The sequence below is a fragment of the Galeopterus variegatus genome, unplaced genomic scaffold (assembly GCF_000696425.1).
Source record: "Galeopterus variegatus unplaced genomic scaffold, G_variegatus-3.0.2 Scaffold6319, whole genome shotgun sequence".
NCBI lineage: Eukaryota > Metazoa > Chordata > Mammalia > Dermoptera > Cynocephalidae > Galeopterus > Galeopterus variegatus.
This window is the reverse complement of record NW_007732430.1, coordinates 35,698-51,527: the sequence shown is the minus strand read 5'-3', so window position 1 is coordinate 51,527 and position 15,830 is coordinate 35,698. Positions and strand designations below refer to the sequence as shown.

General features: G+C 52.9%; 1 protein-coding gene across 1 annotated transcript in view; it reads left to right on the top strand.

Moving 5' to 3' along the window:
- Positions 1–15,830, top strand: part of DLG5 (discs, large homolog 5 (Drosophila)) — a 48,998-nt gene that overhangs the window by 26,634 nt on the left and 6,534 nt on the right. The window contains exons 12-24 of the mRNA XM_008590707.1: positions 1,374–2,390; positions 3,268–3,391; positions 3,822–3,966; positions 5,113–5,225; positions 5,909–5,998; positions 6,305–6,455; positions 9,774–9,936; positions 10,065–10,198; positions 11,146–11,292; positions 12,611–12,794; positions 13,451–13,599; positions 13,858–14,028; positions 15,021–15,217. Coding sequence (XP_008588929.1) covers positions 1,374–2,390; positions 3,268–3,391; positions 3,822–3,966; positions 5,113–5,225; positions 5,909–5,998; positions 6,305–6,455; positions 9,774–9,936; positions 10,065–10,198; positions 11,146–11,292; positions 12,611–12,794; positions 13,451–13,599; positions 13,858–14,028; positions 15,021–15,217 — 2,785 coding nt within the window. The remainder of the gene's footprint in view (positions 1–1,373; positions 2,391–3,267; positions 3,392–3,821; positions 3,967–5,112; positions 5,226–5,908; positions 5,999–6,304; positions 6,456–9,773; positions 9,937–10,064; positions 10,199–11,145; positions 11,293–12,610; positions 12,795–13,450; positions 13,600–13,857; positions 14,029–15,020; positions 15,218–15,830) is intronic.

Sequence of the window (15,830 nt, the reverse complement as noted above, 5' to 3'; positions counted from 1 at the left end):
GTGACAGCTCAATGTCTTTGGGATCCTTGAAAAAAGGGTATTATTTTACAAAGTGCGGGGCCTGACTGGGCACTGGTTTAAAAACAAAAAATACAACTAGAAAGGCCATGTTGAGGACAGTTGGGTACATTTGATTCTGGCCTGGATAACTAGATGTTCTTAGGGAACTGTTAATTTTCTTAGATATGATGGTGGCATTGGGGTTATGCAGGAGAATGGCCTTATTTTGGGGAGGTACATGCTAAAGTTGTGAGAGGTGAGATGTCATATTTGTAACTTATTTCCAGTGTTCTCCAATGTTTATATAGATATAGACGATAAGGGAAATTTTGGTAAAATACTGTTGAATCCACATGGTGGGTTTATGGAAATTTATTATATTTTCTGTCAACTTTTCTACATAGCTGAAAGTATTAATAGTAGAAAGCAGGGGGAAAAGGCCTATCCATTTAATTGAGAGATGTTTTTTAAATTCAACAATTATTTTTAAATCAATAGACATTTTTGGGAGCAGTTTAAGGTATACAAAAAGTCGAGCTGGTCCAGAGAGTTCTTGCGTACTCTGTCCACCCACCACCACCACCACCCCCATCCTCCGTGCCAAGTTTTCCCATCATTGACGTCTTGCGTTAGTGTGGTGCATTTGTTACAATTGATATTGTAATAGTAATGATGACAACATTGATATTGAGCCAACATTGATGCATTAGTAGTAAATGCATAGTTTAGATTAGGATTCACTCTTGATGTTGTATATTCTGTGAGTTTTGATAAATGTTTAGTCTTATATATCCACTATTACAGAATTGTACGGAAGAGTTTCACTGCCCTAAAAATCCCCCCGTGCTTTACCTGTTCATCCTTCCCTCCCTCCCCTCCAGCTCCTGGCAACCACGGATGCTTGTACTGCCTCCATGCTTTTGCCTTTTCCAGAATGTTATATAGTTGGAGTTATACAGCGTGCAGCCTTTTCAGATTGGCTTCTTAGTAATTTAAAGTTCCTCCATGCTTTTTTAGGGCTTGATAGCACTTTTTTCCAGCACTGATTAATATACTGTTGTCTGTGTGTACCACAAGAGATGTATATTTGATCATGAATTTTTACTTTTATGTTTAATAATTTTTAAAAATGTGCAGGACATTGTGCCTTTGAGTTCAGAAAGTGCTCAAAGTCAGGTGAACTTTATGGCTCTCCTGTGAGTTCAAAGTGGCCAGGCTGCGAGAAAACCTTACTGGTAGGGACTGGTGTGCATGCCGCGCGTGCGTGCGTGCGTGTGTGTGTGTGTGTGTGTTCCTGACCGTCGCTGTACCTACGGGCACGGTATTCAGCAGCAGCTCCAGGTCCTGCCCTCTTGCCTTTTCTCCCCACGTAGGTGTTCCCTCAGAGCTCCTCATGGAGTGGCCAGAACATCTTTGAGAATGTCAAGGACTCTGAGAAAATGTTGAGTTTTCGAGTCCATGGTGCAGAGGTCCAGACTCATCATAAACGGAACGTGATGCAGCATAATAATTCCACGCAGACGGAGACCTTCTACGCTGACAGGCTGGAGGACAGGAAGGAGCTGGGCCCCCCAGGAGGAAGCAGCTCCTTTCTGCCCAAGCTGTTCCCAGGCGGACCCTTTCAGGTCTCCCCCCAGGCCTGTCCCAGCACCTCTGAGCGTAGCCTGAGCTCCTTCCGCTCAGATGCCTCTGGGGAGCGTGGCTATGGGCTTGTGGACGTGCGGAGCCGGCAGCCTCTGCTGCCCTTTGAAACTGAGGTGGGCCCCTGTGGGGTGGTGGAGCCCCCACTGGAGAAGGCGGACCCCGAGGATTCCAACAGCGGTGGCACCTGGCCCAAGGCTGTGCTCAGCTCCACGGCAGGGCCTGAGAAGCTCTCCGTTTACAAGAAGCCAAGGCAAAGAAAGTCCATCTTTGACCCTAACACTTTCAAACGCCCCCAGACCCCCCCCAAAATTGACTACCTATTTCCAGGCCCTGGGCCTGCTCACACCTCCCAGCCCTCCAAGAGAATGGGGCCTCTGACACCCCCCAAGCCTCCCAGAAGGAGCGACTCCATTAAGTTCCAGCATAGGTTGGAAACCAGTTCCGAGTCAGAGGCCACTCTGGTGGGAAGCTCCCCATCCACCAGCCCCCCGAGCGCTCTGCCCCCCGACATGGACCCCGGGGAGCCCATGCACGCATCACCCCCTCGCAAGGCCAGGGTCCGCATTGCTTCCAGCTACTACCCCGAAGGGGATGGGGACTCCTACCTGCCAGCCAAGAAATCCTGTGATGAGGACCTCACCTCCCAGAAGGCAGATGAGTTGGGGCAGAAGCGCCGCCGGCCAAAGTCTGCGCCTAGTTTCCGGCCCAGGCTGGCTCCAGTGGTGATTCCTGCTCAGTTCCTGGAGGTAGCGCTCAGCCCTGGGTGCTGGGAGAGGAGCTGGGAGGGGCGGGCTGGCCGCAGGAGCACTGCACAGTGGCTTGCTCCTGTGTCCCCAAGCTCTCACTCAGCCTGGTTCCTTTGCCTTTGCTCTTGGCATGTACTCGGGGGAGGAGAGGGTGGCGAGTGGATGCCAGCAGGAAGTAGCCCAGCTAGGAGATGGAAAAGTGGCGTGGGGTGTGTCCAGCAGTGGGAATCTGACTCCAGGAAGGGAACGCTCTTGGATATAGCATTTGGTTTGCTCTTCGCTCAAGAAGCTTTTGAATGTGTGCAACAAAACCAAATGCCACAGACTTGCCTTGAAGGGTTTGGGGAGGTGAGATGACAGATGTCAAACTGTCAGTTGGTAGCAGGATGGCCTAGCTGTGTGTGCTGAAGGGAGAGATGGCAGGGAGGCTGGAGACGGCACCTGTGCACCAATCCCTGCTGCTCGCAGTAGCGAAGAGCTCCTCATACCTGTGTATTTATGTAGTTATTACAGGTGCCTGGTGCACATATGTGTCCTCACCCTTCTCACGTAATCTGATTTCTTTTTTTTTCTTTTTTTTGGTGGCTGGCCGGTAAGAGGATCCGAACCTTGACCTTGGCATTATTGGTACCATGCTCTCCCTAGTAAGCTAACTGGCCAGCCCCCCTCCTTATTTCAAAGCAAAGAGTTTCATTCTGCCACAGCTCTTCCCTTCTAGACATGTGAGGCCATGTGGATGAGCAATGACTTCTCTCCTGACCCGCACCTCCTGTGCCCGGGTGGGAAGAGCTAGTGCGTGGGGGACAGAAATGGGCTTGCAGATGTTCATGAGCTTTTTGCTGTTTCCAGCAGATACCTCTTGTCTTTGGTTCTGCAGGAAGAGAAGTTCAGGCCAGGCAGTGGAGAACTCTCCCCAGAACTCCAGGAAGGGTCCACTCACTCGCCAGGGCATCCCAGCCGGCACACCAACCCCCCATTGTACCCCAGCAGACCATCTGTGGGTGAGTTGGTGGGCCAAGGGCTGGGCAGGAGGATCCGTGTGCACTCCCAGGGCTTCCTGGTCTCTGGAAGGGAGGAGGCAGGTGTTACAGGCCGCTGCCATGTGTCTTCAGCTTGGAGATCCAGAGAGCTAGGAATCGCTGCCCTGTCTGGGATGATTGGTCTTGCAGTTATGATGTTTCTTAGCTTGTCAGAGCACTATTTCCCCATAGCAGCCTAGGAAATAGGAAGCATAAAATGTTCTCCTGTTTTACAACAGAGAAAGGCCAGTAGCCAAAGCCACGATGCAAATTGATGGTTACAACTCTAGTCTTCTGGGTGCTTTTCCCAAAATACTGTGGGTGCTTCCCTAGGATGTGGGGAGAGGGCTTGCACAAGTCCAGGGCTTGTTGAGTGCTTTGGGGTGACCATTCTCATCCATCCTATTTCTAGGGACCGTTCCCCGGAGTATGACCCCCAGCACCACCATGAGCTCTATCCTGCGGAATCCCATCTACACTGTGCGCAGCCACAGGGTCGGTCCCTGCAGCTCTCCACCTGTACCCCGCGACATTGGTGCCCATGTTTTGCATCCCAGGTATGCAAAGGTACCCCAGCTGTCCAAGCCCACCTGGACCTAGAGCCACTGGGGCATAAAGAGGCTCATGGGCAGAGCAGCTTCCTCACCTAGCTGGGAAAGGGCTGGTTAGAGCAGTGCTCGGATCCTAGGGAAAGGAAAGGATGCTCTCTTAACTTACTACCATTGAGTTTTAAAAGGTATTTAAAGAAGTGATAGTGATAGCAGATGATATTTGAGTGCTCATGTCCTAGGCTCTGGGCTCTGACCTTTATCTGTATCTCTATCATCTCAACTAGTGGACACAACAATCTTATGAGCTAAGTGCTATTATTGTCTGTGTTTTAGAGATGAGGAAATTGAGCCTTTCAAAGTGAATGTGCTGGCTCAAAGACACTCTGTTCGTTCATTTGCCAGATTTTTATGAAGAACCTACTGTGTGCTCTGGGCTCTTCTAATTCCGAGGGGACCAGTGATGAATTAAAGAGACAGGCTTCTTGCTCATGTGGTACTTTGTGTTCAAGTGAGGGAGGCAGACAGACGAAAATAAACTGAGTGATAATCAGATGGTGCTGAGCGGCCCTGAACACAATAACACAGGGTGACAAGCTGGGCTGTGACTTGGGAGAGGGTGGCAAAGGAGATGAGGTACACCTGGGACCAGTATGGGGGGAGCTTGACAAAGGGGCAGTGGGTCAGGAGGAGGTCCTGGGTCATGGGACACAAACCTTGTGGGACCTGAAGCCGTCATTAAGAGTGAGGCACGTAGGTTTCCTCTCCAAGATCCTCAATGCCTAGCTAGCCTCCCTGCTCACCTCCTGGGAGGAGACGCTCCCCGTCCCCAGGCCCAGCCAGGTTGCAGAGCCTCCGTGTTTTCCTGCAGCAGTCCCTTCCTCCAAGTAAGCCAAATCCTGAGCCCGTGGCTGAAGCATATGTAATACTGGCTGCCCTGTGTGTGCGGCCCCTTTCTAGTGCTTGAAGGTTCTCATTGGAGGCCACCTCTGAGATGTGGCCAGGGGCAGTGCTGACCTGGGTCCACTGCCTGTGACTCTTGGGCCCCCCTTCTGCTGACTCAGGGTGGCCCAGGCCTGTGGCTGTTTGCTTGACAGCACCACGTCTGGTCCTGCTCCCGTTCCTGAGCCCTTCAGCTCTCCGGTTCTCGTGCAGTGCCCAGCACCAGGGACGCCTGAGCCTGGACCTGAGCCACAGGGCCCGCAGCGACTACTCTGAGATGAGAACCTCCCACGGGTCCAACTCGCTGCCCTCCAGCGCCCGCCTCGGTAACTGTGCCGCTCGGATGTTCTGCTGTGGCAGGCAGAGGCCTTCTCTTCATCTCCGTTGCATCCTGATGCCCACGCCTCCTGGTGGGCTGCCCACACCTCCTGGTGGGCTGCCCACACAGCCCCTTTGCCCTCCCAGGGCTGAGCGCGGCTCCTTCCTGGGAAGGACGGACGCCTTTGCTGGCCAGTGGCGCCCACTCTGACTCAGAGGTGTGGCCTTTCGCCTTCAGCCTTCCTTGGTGGCTGTGTGATTATCCTAAATGACCCCTTGACTAAGAGTCTGGCTCCTGTCCCTGAGCTTGTTAGTCATTCTGGGGTGTTTTATGTGGCTGTTCACTTAGGGAAAATGGAACCCAGTGTGGAGTCTCGCGGTTAGCTTGTAAAGAGACCCTGGGGAAGTCTCTGGTGCTGGGGAGGGAAGGCAGAGCAGCACCCTTGGCACTGAGGTTGCTGCTCCTGGGTGGGACATGAGTCTCTTGTGCTCTGGTGCTGGAGCAGTCTAGGCCTGCCTGGTTTATCCAAGCACTAGTTCTCTTTTGACTGTTCCACATCCAGGCTGCCTCAGGGATAACTGGCAAGGCCAGCTTTGCATTTTATCGTCCTGATGGCTAAGGTGGTGGTGAGGGGTGAGGGATGGCGTTTCATCACGAGGCCTGAAGTCGTATCTCCTTACACAACAACAGGGTCTTCGAATAACTTGCAGTTCAAGGCAGAACGCATTAAAATCCCATCAACGCCCAGATACCCCCGGTCTGTTGTGGGCTCTGACAGAGGTGAGAACTTTGGGCATTCCCCTCCCCCGCCTGTCCTGTTGTGTCCCCACTCTCCACAGTGGAGTCTTCAGGCACAACGCCTGACTTCCCAGTCATCTCATCCCTCACTAGTGTTTGCTGAGCCTGGCCGGAGGCCTGGTGATATGGGGTGGAAAGGCACCGCGGAGCCCAGCACCTGACCTCACAGCCGGGTGGTGCAGTCGGGGCCTGGAGCCATGTGTCTGGACCCCTCTTCCTGTTTCTCTTGGCTGCTGGAGAGCTCAGGTGCGAGATCTCAGCCTGCTTACCCTGGCCCTCTCTTGTCAGGTTCACTGTCACATTCAGAATGCAGCACTCCTCCACAGTCACCCCTGAACATTGACACCCTGTCCTCCTGTCGCCAGTCTCAGACCGCAGCCTCTACATTGCCCAGAATTGCCGTCAACCCTGCATCCCTTGGGGAGCGGCGAAAGGACAGGTGAGCATGACTGTGCTCTGTGTCAGGAGCAGACCGGTGCACAGCACATGCCGGCAGTGGGCCAGGGCAAGGGAGGGGCTTGCTGGTAGAAGCAGCAGGAGTTGGAACATCCCATCACGATGGCGGTAGTGATGTCATGGCACCAACTACTACTTCCTGGGCCCTTGTGTGAGCAATTTATATGTTTTAAGTTATGAAATCCTCCCAGTAACCCTCTGAGTGTCATCATTTGTTAGTCCCATTTTACAAATGAGGAAACTGGGTCCAGAAAGTTGGAGTGATCTGTCTGTGGTCAGGAGGTTAGCAACTAGCCTGTACTAAGCAGAATCAGGACTCACTCACACCCTTTGCGTTTTGGCCCTAGAGTACAGCTGCACCTGTTGGTTCTTCTCCTGCCCTTCCTCCTCCATCCCCCAGCTTTTTATTGTGAAATAAAATACACACGAAAAAAAATAGCATGTAAAGCATACATTTATAGCTTAGCTGTTTATTGGTTTGTTTTAAAATGTGGCACACTGTCTGCGTAGGTTATGAGGTTAGTTTCAGGCTTGATGTCAGTCCAGAGGCACCTCCTCTGCAGAATCCATACCCATCCCCCCAACACGCTGCACCACCTTCTCCTGCTGTTGTTCCTCTAAACGGAACTTACTAGATAGTATTTATATATAAAAAGTTCTGCCTAGATAATAGATCTTCAGGAGAGCTCATTAAACTTGAACATGGCTTTGTTTATGACTTAAATGGAATAGAGCTACTCTGTGTACTCACATCCAAAAAGCTGAGGCCCCCGTAGCTGTCAGTTTCAGAAGGGGCCCTGCATTGAATGTTTAACTTGAACATCTTAACTTGTAAGACCTCGCACCCAGAAAGTCTGAACCTGAGAGAACGTGAGGGAGCAGAAGTGTCCCTAAAGCCCAGGCCTGGCCCCAGGAGGGGAATCAGGTGCGTAGGGAAACCCAGGAGTTCTCAGTGCATGATACACACCGGAACGCAGATGGATTGTTTTCTCAACCGCAGCTCTTGTCCCCGAGAGGACAAGACCTTCCATGGAGTGAAGTGGGTTCCTTAATAGTAGAAAGGGCCTCATCCCATGTGACCAAATGTCCTCTTAGCACTCTACTGTTGTGCAAAGAGCTGAGAACGCCTGCTGGAGAAAGAAAAGTGTGATTCCAGTCCTCACGGTGCTTATGATCTAATTACAGGCAGGATTTAGCATGTGTGAGCTGACTGAGCAAAGCTTACTTAATAAAAGTAGATGCTTTTTTCCTGATTCAGATGTATACTCTCATAGACTCATGATAGAAAGCTGGGGAAGTTAGAAAACTAGAAAGAAGAAAAAAGTCACATATAATCTCTTACCAGAGATTCAATCACTATTAACCTTTTGATATACATATTTTTTAATGCATGTTTTATTATTTATATTATTTTATATGCTTATTCACATCTCTCTTAATATTATGCTTTAAGCTCCTTGCAATATTATTCGTCTACTTCATAAACCTCTTCTACAAAGCAGCCTTACTATTCCAAGAAAACTTTTGTGCATATCTTTAAAAAATTGACATCTTTCAGATGACTAAAAAGTAAAGATTACCTGAAATCCCCTCAAGTGGAAATAGTTGTGTTAACATTTTTGTAATGTCCTCCATAGAAATCTGTTTACGGCTAAACACACGCATGGTTTGTGTACTGATGAACACAAATGAAGGACACCAACGTGCCTTCCCATGCCACGGCTGTCCTCTGCATCTTTCCATGTCAGCAGATTCTGACCTATATCATTGGCAGCAGAGCTCCCTGGCTTCTCCTGTGTGGGTTGTCATGACACTGTTGTGACTTGCTTCTTTATGAGATAGATATGTTGTCTGGAGGTGGGACAGAGGACAGGGTGTTCAGTGAGGACTGAGAAGCCCCAGACCGGAACCCAGCTCTGCCCCACCTGCAGAGTGGCCTCGGAAGGGAGGCCTGTTTCCCTGCTCTGGGTGTGTGTTTCCTCAACTCAGGCTGGGAGCTAAGGATGGTGTCATGGTGACTGCCTGCTAAGGCTCTTGCAACTAGAAACTGTCGGGCGCCTTAGCACATGTTAAGTGGGAGAAGTGACCACGGGGGAGACCGGGGACTGATCTGAGTGAAGGGCCAGGGGAAGAATTGCAGAGCGGGTGAGCTGGGGAAGTGAGAACGCTGATGAGAGTGGGAGAGAGAAAGGATGTTTCAAGAAGAGTTTTAATTCCCTCTGTTCTAGGAGGTCTGGGCCCTGAACCCTGGGGACCCCGGCAGAGGCCTGCTGAGCTCGTGGGCTGCTCTGCCTCCAGGGGACGGGGGTGGGCTGGCTTAGTGGCTCTGCATGTGAATTCATCCCCAACCGTGTGCTCTGGAGGGGACCCAATAAGATGTAGATCGGGCTGGCTCTTCCCTCAGTGTTGGCCCAATCTCACCCTAAGCGGAAAAGCTCAGGTGTTCAGGCCCTGGGAGAGCAGAGCTCAGGACAGTGTGCAGTGCCAGTCCTGGTGGGAGGCTGTCTTTTCTGTCTGGTATGTTCCAGGTATCTGTGGTTGTCTTCCTTCTCTCAGTGCCTCTTCTTCTCTTTCTAGCACTTCCATCTTCCAGATATCTACCACCACAGGTCTCCTTTGAGGCTGCTGTGGTTGCCAGGCCCAGGTCCTCCTCCCTGAGGAGTCTGAAGTTGGCCTGACAGGAGGCTCCCTGCCAAGCCCCGTCCCCTTGTGGCTTGGGGTGTGGTTGGACAGCTGCCTGGGGGCATCAAGGGCATGGCTGCCACCATAATCCATGCCTTTCTTCTGCCTTTTTAATGGCTTGGGTTTGCACAGCTGAATTCCCATGGTCAGGTTGTATTGCCCTGTGTAGTGGGTAAATGTAAAAAGTGATATTTTTTATTATCTCTTTGGAGCAAATATTGTCCTAGAAGCCATATCCCTTCCTCAGAAGGCATCTGAGATCCCTCCTGTGGTGTATAAATTGCATATGGTGAGGCACCTCCTCACATAATAAAAATCCAAGTGTTTTCCCCATATCTGTCAGTGTTTCTAGTTCACTTGGACCCTTCTTTGTGTGCTTGGGCCCAGGTGCTTCCAGGTACATTTGCCTGTGCTGCTTTTGCATTGCTTGATGCTGTGGGAATGGGAACCCTGTGTCATACAGAGGGGGGCTCATCGTGTCCCCATCTAGCCATGCCATTATGGGAGCATCTATGCTCTGGGGTCCTCTCTGCACAGCCTGAGTGCATGCCTGATCTCAGATTCTCCCCAAGCCGTTCCTTTGGGTCTGAGTCCCTGAAACCTTGGTCTCTTTTCCAAGGCCTTATGTGGAGGAGCCACGCCATGTGCAGGTGCAGAAGGGCTCGGAGCCGCTGGGCATCTCCATCGTGAGTGGAGAGAAGGGGGGTATCTACGTCTCCAAGGTTACTGCAGGAAGCATCGCTCACCAGGCTGGCCTGGAGTATGGGGATCAGTTACTTGAGGTGAGAGGGAGCTGCCCTTCTGCATCGCACCCATGGGTAACCCCCATGGAAACACACAGCTCCCAAGTCCATGTCCCCGGTTCCCAGCCACCACCCTGCCCCTGATCCCCCTGTGGATGTCTCCCCAGTTCAATGGCATCAATCTGCGGAGTGCCACGGAGCAGCAGGCACGGCTCATCATCGGGCAGCAGTGTGACACCATCACCATTCTGGCCCAATACAACCCCCACATGCGGCAGCTCAGCAGCCACTCCCGCTCCAGGTGAGCGCCGGGGCCTCCCTTGCTCCAACTGGGCCAAGCGTGGAGAGAGGGGTGCAGCAGGTACACTGCTCATCTCGGGGAGACCCAGGGGCCAGCTGCAAGTTCTGAGGATTCTGTGGCTTGTAAGGGGACGCTTGAGCAGCCCTGGGTTTTGGAGAAAGGGCATAGAGAGAGAGGATGTCTCCTCCCAAGATGAGGTGTGGAAACAAAAAACTGGGGCCCCTGGACCCCTGGGGGCCTGTGGTGGCCAGGAACTGATGCCCTGGGGGCAGGATTCTCACATTGTGTCCATGAGCAGACACTGGACACCTGCCTGCACCTGCCCTTGTGCTGTGGTTCACAGGACAGACGAGAGACAGGGAAGACATGCCCTACAGTGCCACACCGCATGGCTCAGATGGGGGCAGGATTCTCACATTGTGTCCATGAGCAGACACTGGACACCTGCCTGCACCTGCCCCTGTGCTGTGGTTCACAGGACAGACGAGAGACAGGGAAGACATGCCCTACAGTGCCACACCGCATGGCTCAGAAGGGGAGACAGGATACACAAACAGAGGAGGAGGGACAGGGAAGTCCCGTGTTCTCTAGGCCGCACACCTTCAGAGAGGATCCCTGAGTTAAGGACAGATGGGGAGGAAAGGATGGGCAGACCCTCTGGGACAGGTAACATGAGTCCAAGGTCCCAACCTTCTGCTCTTCCCAAGTCTCAGGGCTCAGAGCTGAGTGAACGGGTCACCACTGGAGACGGTGGCCCCCGGGGTTTGAGTGCTGGGTGCTGCTCCTTATTCCTTTTGTTCTCTGTCCCCAGCTCCCACCTGGACCCTGCCGGTACCTATTCCACACTCCAGGGCAGCGCTGAGTGAACGGGTCACCACTGGAGAGGGTGGCCCCCGGGGTTTGAGTGCTGGGTGCTGCTAATTATTCCTTTTGTTCTCTGTCCCCAGCTCCCACCTGGACCCTGCCGGTACCTATTCCACACTCCAGGGCAGCGGTGCCACCACCCCAGAGCTTCCCTCTGTCATCGACCCGCTGGTGGAGCAGGAGGAGGGCCCGGGGACCCCCCCTGCCAAGCAGAGCACCCCTAGCTCCAGGTTGGCAGACATGTGTTGTGAGCCTTCCTTTCGGGTGCAACTGAGCACGTCCCCTGAGGGGTTGGGCCCTGGCAGCCAGCCTCGTCCCATGCTGCAAGCCACCCTCCAGGTCTGCAAGATTTTGGACGGGAGCCACCCCATTCACTTTTCCTCCCTACTTCCCTCCTTCCCTTGCTCTCTTTCTCTTCTTTTCTCATTGACTCCTTCACTTTCCTCCTTCCTCTCTCTCCACCTTTTCTTATTCTCTCATTTTCTGATATTGTCTTCAGACCCAATCCCACAGTCATCACCCAGCCAGGCCCTGTGGCTCTGGCCATCAGTAGCAGTGTTACCCCAAGGAGGTGACAACCAGTGCCCGGGCACATGCAGCACAGTGCAAGTGCATTGGGGAGCACTGCAGGCTGCTGTGGAGCAGTTAGGAGTCGTCCCGGCTGTGTGGCCGGGAGTGGTGACAGCTGGGCTAAGTTGTTCAGATGAGCAGGAACCAGGGTGGGACATGGAGAGAGGTCTAGGCGGAGGGAGCAGCATTTGTGTGCACAGGAGGTGGGTGCTCCTGTGGAACTGCGCAACATCCAGCCTGGCCTGTACAAGGGAGCCGTTTGTCTGGCACCATGGGTCCCTGACCAAGACTGGCATGGAGGAGACCATGCAGCAGTCTGCAGCAGGGCTGTCACATTGGAACCCACCTGCAGCACTGTTGTGTGTGCTTTCTGGCAGCACAGTCTTACTCAGGGCTGCCTTTTCCCCTGAGTCCCCTTCATCAGTCTGCATTGCTGTTTGCTATTTCCTTCACTTGTTTGTTGATCAGCTCATCCTCAGCTTCCCTCCCTAGGTCGTAAGTTCCTTGGGGGCAAGCGCTGCCTCCTCAAGAGTGAGCTCGATTTTTGGTCCACAGAAGCCTTTTAGCAGACACTTGATGAAGGAGTAATTGTGCATGGACAGTGGGATGGACTTGACTTTTCTTAGGCAGAACTCAGTTAGAGAAACAAGTGCAATCCAGGTGAGAGAGACACCCCCTGAGGTAGGAGATTGACATCTGGGCCTAGAAGCAGGGGCACTGGTTTTGAATCTGTCCCTAACTGGCTTTGTGACCTGGGGCCATGCTCCCTGTATACCTCAACATCCTGCCCTATATGCTAAGTCAGTAGAACTAGAGCCGCAACAAGACTGCCTCTCGGCTGCCTCTGGTTCCAAGAACTCCTCCTAAGACCCTGTGAAGCAAGCAGAAAACGGGTAGGATGGTAGCCACCAGTGTGTCTTTTCAAGCATTCCTCCGTCATGGTGCATGACGGAGGAACCTCATTTTTCTTCCCAAAAGGATTGCAGGAGATACTAGCAAGAGGACCCTGGAGCCACGCCTGGTCTTCATCAAAAAGTCACCACTGGCACTTGGGGTGCACTTGTGTGGTGGAAACCTGCATGGAGTATTTGTGGCAGAGGTGGAGGATGACAGTCCTGCCAAGAGTCCTGACAGCCTTGTGCCAGGGGACCTCATCCTGGAGGTGAGTTCTGTGTGGCTGAGCAGGCCAGGCCACTGTTCACCTGCACGTTGGGCTGGCTGTAGCCTCAGGTGGCACAGAAGACAGAAGAGCCCAGCCTCTCACCTGGGCACCCTGTCAGGGTTGATTTCTAATCCTTGTAAACCCAGAATGCTGCCAGGCCCCTCGGTAGGTCATTGGGAAGCTAGGCAGGCCACCGAGAGGACCTGAGGACAGAGCCGCAGCTCAGGCCCTGGGCACCGGAAGAGGAGGTTCTCTCTTGTGAGCAGCAGGGGTCTGATCTGATGGGATGGGATTGTCTCCTGTTTCACAGGGGAGATGGTCCCTAGACATTTAAATGTACAAGTAGCATAAGCAAGTCAGAGCCACATTTTGAGGACCGTTTCCTTGCTGGGGACCCAGAACAGGGTTTTTCGTGAGATGAGCTGTTGAGGGCAAAGCTGATGCTCAGCAGGTGACCTGGTGGCCAGGGAAGGTGCACAGGACTTGGGCGCTGGGAGACCACGAAGACTCAGCCTACCTGCAGAGGGGAGGCATGCAGATTCTCAGTTGAGGAGGGGACATTGCATCTCTGCCTTAGCGCCATAACTGACCTCAGTGGTGCCCAAGCCACCCTCTGGCTTCTGCCTTCTGACCCCATTGCCCCCATCCCTGGGTAGTATGGCAGTGTGGACGTGCGGAACAAGACATTGGAGGACGTCTACGTGGAGATGCTGAAGCCCAAGGATGGTGTCCGCCTGAAGGTGCAGTACCGCCCCGAGGAGTTCTCCAGGATCAAGGGCCTGCCTGGCGACAGCTTCTACATTAGGTGCCAGTATCCAGGGATTCTGGGGATTTGGGCAGGGGAGGGGCTTCCATTGGGGCTACGTCTCTGTTCCATTATGTAAGGCATGGGGCTCCCTCTTTGGGCACCAGCACCAGAAATGAGGAGATCTGGTTGCCCATGGTATCTGGAGGCAGCTCAGTGCAGAAGAGGGGCCTTAGGGGCCTGGCTGCAGAAGGCCTGTGGCTCGTTGTCGAGCAGCCGGAGGCCTCCTGATTGCATTCCCTCTGTCCCTCGGTCCAGGGCCCTGTACGACCGGCTGGCAGAGGTGGAGCATGAGCTCAGCTTTAAGAAGGATGATATTCTCTACGTGGATGACACCTTGCCACAGGGTGCGTTTGGGTCCTGGATGGTGTGGCAGCTGGACGAGAATGCCCAGAAGATGCAGCGCGGGCAGATTCCCAGCAAATACGTGTAAGGGTCTCCATCTCCAGGTGGGGGTGGGGGCTGCCAGCCCTGGAGCTCTTCCATGGGGTGAAGTGGTGGCTACAGGAGGGCGAGTCTGCTGCCCATCTCAGCCTCTGGCCTTATACCCTTTGCCAGAATCACTCCTGCAGAAAGCTGCTGCTCGTGTAAGACAGTGCTGTGCAGAAGCACCCTGGCAAGACAGGGGCATGACTTTTTTAAAACAGATTTGTGAAGATATAATTCATATACCGTACAACTCACCCAGAGGGTACAATTCAGTGGTTTTTAGTTTATTCATAGATATTTGCAGCCGTCACCACAGTTACTTTGTGAGTACTTTCATCGCCTCAAAAAGAAACCCCATGCCCATTAGTCATCACCCCTTGTCCCTCTGTCCTCCCCACCTCCACTTGGCTCCCAGCCCAAAACAACCACTGATCTACTTTTGGTGTCAGGCTCCTGTTGCTGAACTTGTTTTCAGGGTGCATGAATGTTGTAGCGTGTATCCCTGCTTCATTCTCCCTGTGGCCGGAAGTGTAACTTGTAATGTCACCAAGTGAAGGCAGTTCCTTTTGACACTGAGCGGAATAGACCATAGTAGAAATTCGCCGGCTCTGATAGCTTGCCCCCAGTGCTGGTGTTTGCGTCACCTGCAGCAGCAGTACGCAGGGGTTCTCGGGTGTGTGGGTGGTGAAGCAGAAGACCTCCAGAGGAGTGTGGAGGAGCCTGGCTTCCGGCCTGGCCCTTGCTTTCCTCACAGGAAGATGCGCGACCATAGTAGAAATTCGCCGGCTCTGATAGCTTGCCCCCAGTGCTGGTGTTTGCGTCACCTGTAGCAGCAGTACGCAGGGGTTCTCGGGGGTGTGGGTGGTGAAGCAGAAGACCTCCAGAGGAGTGTGGAGGAGCCTGGCTTCCGGCCTGGCCCTTGCTTTCCTCACAGGAAGATGCGCGGGGGTCCCAGTGGCATTCTCCAGCATTGTCATCCCCTGTGATTACAGGATGGACCAAGAATTCTCCAGGAGGCTCAGCATGTCTGAGGTCAAAGATGACAGTAGTGCTGCGAAGACGCTGTCAGCAGCTGCACGCCGGTCCTTTTTTCGAAGGAAACATAAGCACAAACGCAGTGGGTCCAAAGATGGGAAAGACCTCCTTGCCTTGGACACCTTTTCCAATGACTCCTTTCCACTCTTTGAAGGCAAGTGGCTGAGCTCGTTTTTCCAGTGGGCTCTCCAGATGAGGTTTGCTGCTGATCTCCAAAACTTCTCAGCAGGGACTTTAACAAGACAGGGGTTTGCTTTGCTTTTGTGCTACCTCGTGCGTAGGTAGGGCATGGCTTCCATCCTCAAGTTCTCCTCATGGTCACCACCTGTCATTGCAGCTCCAGCCATCACGTCCATGTTTCAGGAAGGAAGAAGGGGCAAGGAAGTGTGCCTCAACTGAGTGTGCCTCTTTAAACAGCTTGTCTGGAAGTCCATCCCACGACTTCCCCTTACATCTTCTTGGCCCCTCACATCTGCAAGGGAGGCCAAAGACATGTTTTATCTGGGTACATTGTTGGCCCCAATGACACAAGTTCTGTTAGTAAGGATGAGAGGAAGGGCAGGAATTGGGAGAGCAAAAAGCAGTCTCTTCTGGTTTGTTTAGGGTTTATGACAGGCTGCCTGATAGTTACCAAGGGTCACCAATCTCTGCAGATCTTTGGCCTTTTCAGACTCACTCCTGTGTTCATTAATGAGTTTTATGAGACCCTCCCAGGGCAGGACACTGTGCCAGGGCTGGAGTTGAGTGTTAGGGAATGTCAGACACTC